Below are 6,574 nucleotides of genomic sequence, written 5' to 3'. Positions count from 1 at the left end.
GCGGACATGGCTGGTTTCTAAAGATTTTAGAAATAATTCTGGCCACCCTTCGCGGAGTTTGATCTTCTAATAAACCGTTGCTCTGTAAAAGGGGTCAGTCGAGATCATTTCTCTGCGTACCAGTGGATCCCTGAGGATGAACCGGCCGCGGGCCTGCCCGGGCTGCCGTCCAGTGCGACGCCATCGGGAAGGCTATGGCGTTTCCCTCCCGCCGGGAGGCCGCGTCGGTTTACCCCACGCCTTCGGCGGGGCCACGGCGGCGTCTGCCCTGGCTGCTTCCCGGCAGGCTGCGGGGCGGAGCTGCGCGACCCAGCCGGCGCAGCCCGTGCTGAAGAGGAAGCGGCGACTCGCCATGGGGCGCCTGTGGGGTCAGTGGCTACTGCCGCTCGGCCTTCTGCAGTTGCTGGGCGGCCCCGCCGTCGGGACGTGCCCCTGCCAGGATCCCCAGCTCTGTGACCCCATCACGGGGACCACCGGCTTCGAGGTGCGCGTCCCCCGGCGGCTCGGCCCCGGCTTGTGCCGCAGGCTGGGGAGAGCGGCGGGGGCGCTGCCGGCCGGCAGGGCAGGCCGGACCGGGGACGGCCTGCGCGGTTAGCGGCGTGTAGAACACATCTTACCCCATGTTAACTGCTTGCATTAGAGTCGAATAGATCTCTTTAAAAGGTGCTTGCGATTGACAAGGAGCTGTGAGAGCTGCGGTGAGCTCGCTTTCCGTCCCTGTTGCGGGGTTAAGCGGTGCACGCAGCTGGTGTGGACGCGACCGAGCCGGCCCAGCTGCTGGGCACCGCTACAGCCCCGGGAAGCTGTTTTGCGGGCTGGCAGCCGTACAAGCTGCTTTTCAGAGACACAAGTCGTGTACCTTTTTAAGAGACGTGAAATACAGTCGTCCTTCAGTGAAGAGTTTGGGGCTAATTATGAGAGGGTTTTTTTTTTTTTTACTCCCAGGTCTTCGTGTTCGATGTGGGAAAGGAAACCTGGAAATCCTATGACTGGTCAAAAATTACAACTGTGGCAGCTTTTGGAAAGTACGATCCTGAGCTCATGTGCTATGCTCACTCTAAAGGCTCCAGATTAGTACTGAAAGGTTGGTTAACATTGCAAAAATGTGGGTATCTGTGTCATACATGAATAAGAACATAATGTACATGACTGTAATATCTTGACATTTCACATTCATTTGTATGCAGTGTATTAAAAACCAGTAGGAGGATTAATTAATAAGAGGATCATGTCCTCAGGACTAGAATACCAGCATGTGCTGGTATGCAGGGTACCAAAAGGAAAACCAGCGTCAGCTTCTGCCACAGTAATAACAAAATCATTCCAATGACATCTAGATGAAAGTTACCTCACAGGAAATACCACAGCTAAGGAGGAAAGGAAAAAAACCTGTACGAGATACTTACTTGGATCTGTATTCTGCATGTTAGCACAGTACCCAAAACAGGGCAGGGCAAGGATTTCTAAGCAATTTTCAGTATTTTTCACTTAAACCCTCTGTGTTAGAAAGTAGTTAAGTTTTAAAACGAGTGATTGGGAACTTGGTGCAGGTACAAATGCTGATTAGAAGGACAAAGTCCATTACAGTTTACATCATGTAATCAAGTTTTGACTCTCTTGAGGTGAAAACATAATCAAAACCACAATTTGGAAGGCAGTAAAGTTAAACCTAAAAGACACAGTCCCTCTGGCTTTGTGGAAGTACTAAAAATACCTTGATTTCAGGAAAGCTAATTTGCAGTGGCAAAAACAATATTGAGCAGAAGTGAGGAGATTAAAATTACAGAAAGAAGTGAAAAGGTAACACCACCACTGTCTCAAAGAATCTTGATCTGTTCTGGGCTGGGTTCTCAAAGTATGCTCAGGAAAAAAGTTACGTCCTTTGTATTTCACCAGTGGAGGTATGGGGATTTATTTTATTTTGTAGTTATGCTTGCTGGTTTAGTAAAGCCAAACCTTTTCTCCTTAAAAGTGCTGTGGTGCAAATATGTGTTAACTCTTGAAGGCCTCTTGTCTAGGTGATGTACCTCTTAAGGAAATTGTCGATCCTGCTAGAAGAACAGCATGGATATCCCAACAGGTGGACCTTGCTAAAAAACAGTATATGGATGGAATTAACATAGATATAGAGCAAGAAGTTAATGAAACCTCCCCTGAGTATTATGCACTAACAGAGCTTGTTAAGGAAACTACAGATGCTTTTCACAGAGAAATACCAGGATCACAGGTAATAATAATGTACGTCATATGAACTTTTAAGTTTATGAAATGCAAGGAGTTTTAAGAATGCTGTTTAGCATTTAAAGATGAAAAATTTATGCAGCTCTAAAGTATGATACTCTCATGAATAGTTAGGAATGTTAGCTGTGATATGCTGTCATAAGAATCACTCTTTTTGACCTGTATGAATTTAAATGGAAGATGAGTTGCACTTCGATTTGTAGGTCTAATGTGTGAGCTGGCAGTTATTAGTGCAGCTTAAAGAGTTTTTGAAAGTAACAAAAGGCAAATAACAGCCTTCTGCTGCAAGAGCTTGACAATGTTTTGGCAAACCCATCACTAAAGTTTTAAGGATTTGGTTCATGCCTCCTGGTTGATCTCATGGTTTTATGTTATATTTTAATTTCTTCGGTGCTTTGAATTCATTAGTGGGGGCACTCCCTATTTATTATCTAGTATTTGTTTTATCAGCTGAGCACCATATCCTGTAGTTGATTGGTATCATGGTGTGTTAAGCACCGCAACATTCAAGAAACACTGTCTTTAAAAGTTGCAGCCTCTTAAAAGTGAAAGCAGGACTACTTTGTGCCATAAAGAATGCCAAGTTGTGCATTTTTCCTTCAGGTAACATTTGACGTGGCTTGGTCTCCAGCATGCATAGATAAAAGGTGCTACAATTACACTGGGATTGCAGATGCTTGTGACTTCTTATTTGTGATGTCATATGATGAACAGAGCCAGATCTGGACAGACTGTATTGCAAAAGCCAATGCTCCTTACCTGCAGACTTTAGTTGGTGAGGATAAAACACATACCCAGAAGTCGGAACATTTCCATTTGCTCACATGAATACACACCAAAAAATGCGTTTTCACAGACAAGTGTTTTGGTTGTATTAAGGCTTTTGAGTGTGCTCGAGTATGTGTTGTCCTAGTATGAAAATACTTATCTCAGATCCTAATGACACTACAGGTAAACCTTTCGCAGTTGTGTAATGTAATTGTCTAGACCTCACAATTGTGAAGCACACTTTTAGAACAACAAATGACAGTTAAAGCAATGGTATCTGCCTGGGATTGCAAAGAACCTGAAACATGTCTCATCCGTGTGAACTGCTGCAATGAATCACTGGTTTTGAGTGTGAGTAGCCAGAGCAGTTACTAGGATCTGAATAGACCTAGTCTAGGAGAACGCAGGTGGGAGGTAAAGAATGGCTTGCACCTTAGCTTCTCCCTGGGGAGTGTGCAAGTCCTGTATTCGCTTTGGCTGTAGATTAGTTGTAAGAATAACAAAGGGGGGGAAAGTGCAATAATGCATCTTAATTCTTATTTCCTTGAAAACTAGGATATGAAGAGTACATTGCCATGGGCATTGATCCTAAGAAGCTTGTGATGGGTGTCCCTTGGTATGGCTACGACTATGTCTGCCAAAACTTGTCTCAGGTAAGATGAAGGTTACTGATTTGCAATCATACTGTTATTTTTTTCTTTGGAAAGAAATGACTAGATTTTGGTGCTCCTGTTTTTGGATTAGGAAATACTGTGGTCTGATGGATGGGAGTGTAAAGCTGGGTCTCAAGACAGAGGCCTTTGTTTTTCTTGTCACTAATAAGCAGTGTGTTACCGAACAAGGCATATTATCTCTCCTAGGCCACCTGAACCCATGATAGCCAAGCACCATGTTTGACTAAGGAGCCACACATGGTACCTGTCTGAGAAGAGATGATGTCTAAAGGCACTAGTTCCTTCTCAGCACAGTCACCAAGCTGACTGGTTAACAACTAGGTGCATCAAACCATAGCAAATGTATGACTGTTACAGTATAGCAGTTTATGGATAAGCTATGAAGTGGCAAACAACGTTACACTTAGGAAAAATGTACAAGTAGTGAAGTAAAAGTGGAAAAGATAGACAAGTGCTTAAGTTGAATGATGTCCATCCAATCCTGCATTACTACAGAGGAAACAAAATTTGACTGTTCTAATTTACTTCTTTCTACAGATAATATGTCTGCCACAGATACTGAAAGATTTGTAATTTTTGAGATTTCCAGTGTCTTTTGGGACTTTGTTCTTGGTTGTACTGCTCTTTTGAAGTTCAACAGATCTAGGTAACATGACACTCATGCCTTCTTGTGGTTTTTTTTAGGATCATGTTTGTTCCCTTTTCAAAGTACCTTTCCGTGGGGCTCCTTGCAGTGATGCTGCAGGGCGTCAAGTGCCCTACGGAGCAATCATGAAGCAGGTGAACAGTTCTCTTTCAGGGGTGCTGTGGGATGAGGTACAGAAGTCTCCATTTTATGAATACAAGGTAGGTGTTTCTTCATAAAATTCCATGTTGTGGAGTAAATGTTACTGAGTCATAGTTCTTTGGTTATAAAGTTTTCAGATTCTTGGATTTGTGCTTTCTGCTTTGTTTTTTTTTTTCTGTAGTAGAGGGGATGGCTAGATTCCCATGTCTTGAATTTGTAGTCTGAAAGAGGGGTGCAGTGACTGAAGACTACAGGAGTGATAAATATATTTAATATTAATATATTTAATACTTTGCAGTTTTCTTAACAAGATTGTAAAAGGATGTTTTGGCACAAAGAAATCCTGTTAGTTCCATCCTTCATTGTTACAATAACTTTTATGAATTGATGACTAATGAAGATTAAAACAGATTTTGAGATTTTTCTTACCCAGTGGCTTGCATGCATATTCTCTTCTGCATTTGGTTTCTACATAGACGCAGTGAAAGAAACCACAAATGATCTGGCTTACATGAACACAGTGTATGCATTTTGTCTTGTTTAGACATGTAGATGATGAAAACATGTTGTAGGCAGTGACCAGGTCAAAGCAACATAAATGACAAAACCTCCTCTAAAAGTGTTTATTGCTGGAAAAAAAAGCACTTAATGTTGTAACTAAATTCGCTTGTTAGATTAGATGATGTACCTGAGATCTTAGCTTTATTTTTAAATATTTCTGAAATACAAATCAGCTAACTTCAGTTAAAATGTCACAGTGTTTTATAACTTAGATTCTACAAGAAAAAAAAATAGCCAATTACATAATATTTTTAATTGTCCTGTGTGAAAAATAATTTCTAAGTGAGGAAAGTATTTAAATCTACATAGCTTGTATTTATCAGTTTTTATTGTAGTTGAATGGATTGCTTTCAACAGGAACTGTAACCAAAACTCAGTGAACTGTAATGTATTGTATTTCTATAGGTAGGTAGATACTGACACTAATGTTTAAATGTTTTACTAGGATTCTCTTGGTCACTTCCACCAAGTATGGTTTGATGACCCTCACAGCATCTCTCTAAAAGCAGCATATGTGAAGAACCGAGGTTTAAGGGGCATTGGCATGTGGAATGGAAATAGTCTTGACTATTCCAGGGAAACTGTAGCAGAACAACAAACTGAAGCAATGTGGCAAGCCTTGACACCGTAAGAACTGTGTGAACCCTTGATTTAGAATTATGAGAATCACTAATTTTTTTATTACAGCTTATACTATCATATATTTTAAATTTATATAAATATACCATGATTACGAAAACTTTGAGAACTAGCCCATTTTTTTCCTGTTGTTTTGTATTCAAAGCCATATTTTCATTCCTGAAGAAAGTCCCAGTGTTGATTTGTTGTTTTTTTTTAAAGACTGCTCATGTTTTTCATTTTTCACAACAACCATAAAGTTGGTTAAAGCTTGAATCCAGTGTGTATCATCTGACAACAGGACCAAGTGGTGGATCTACAGTGGCAATCTTGTAATGATCCTTTGCTAATGCTGTCTGGTGCAGCAGAAACTCATTCTGGGGTCACATGGTGCAGCCTCAGCCTTCTGACTTCCCACCCCAACCAATATTTTAGCTAACTCTTGAATGAGATTAAACACAGAATACTGGAGAGACAGATTGCTGTTTAGATGCAACTTGGTGAAAATTGTGCTTGTACTTGGTTACTCTTCTAGAGATTAAAATATTTTATAGACTGAATCGTGTAATGTGAAGTAGAGGCCATTAAGATTTTATCAGACTTCTTGTTAGAAAAGAATGTTCAATGAACTCCAATTTCACTGCATTTATGTCACATAAATTCCAAAGTTTGAAAAGCCAGAAATCTTGGACCTTACAATGAATAGGGAACAATAATATGGAGAGCACTTGGATATGTCTTCTTCCATTTCAAAGTTCTTTACTTCCTGAAAACTAGAATTCAGCTTATTTAATGACCTGCATAATGCATTTTTTCCACACTTTTAAGACTGATTCAGTAGTTGGTTGGTTGTTATTATGTGGTGTTGCTTCTGAGATAATGTGAGGTTGTGTTTTATTTCTAGTTTGTATTTTTCATAAAATCA

At 40.8% G+C, this 6,574-nt stretch overlaps 1 protein-coding gene across 1 annotated transcript; it reads left to right on the top strand.

Moving 5' to 3' along the window:
- Positions 1–352: 352 nt before the first annotated feature.
- Positions 353–5,686, top strand: CTBS (chitobiase). Its single transcript, XM_054384363.1, has 7 exons — positions 353–484; positions 946–1,084; positions 2,019–2,227; positions 2,845–3,016; positions 3,565–3,662; positions 4,368–4,529; positions 5,477–5,686. Exons 1-7 carry the CDS (start codon positions 353–355, stop codon positions 5,660–5,662), a joined length of 1,098 nt encoding a protein of 365 aa, XP_054240338.1. The 3' UTR covers positions 5,663–5,686.
- The last annotated feature ends 888 nt before the right edge of the window (positions 5,687–6,574 follow it).

This window comes from Indicator indicator, chromosome 10 (assembly GCF_027791375.1).
Source record: "Indicator indicator isolate 239-I01 chromosome 10, UM_Iind_1.1, whole genome shotgun sequence".
NCBI lineage: Eukaryota > Metazoa > Chordata > Aves > Piciformes > Indicatoridae > Indicator > Indicator indicator.
Note: the sequence above shows the minus strand (reverse complement) of the source record. Positions and strands in the feature narration are given on the sequence as shown.

Bases quoted from the DNA above. Each gene is read 5' to 3' on its own strand.
- CTBS (XM_054384363.1), top strand. From the start codon at position 353: ATGGGGCGCCTGTGGGGTCAGTGGCTACTGCCGCTCGGCCTTCTGCAG. The intron at 2,228-2,844 runs GTAATAATAATG...TTTTTCCTTCAG, and splicing joins GAGAAATACCAGGATCACAG to GTAACATTTGACGTGGCTTG. The intron at 3,663-4,367 runs GTAAGATGAAGG...GGTTTTTTTTAG, and splicing joins TCTGCCAAAACTTGTCTCAG to GATCATGTTTGTTCCCTTTT.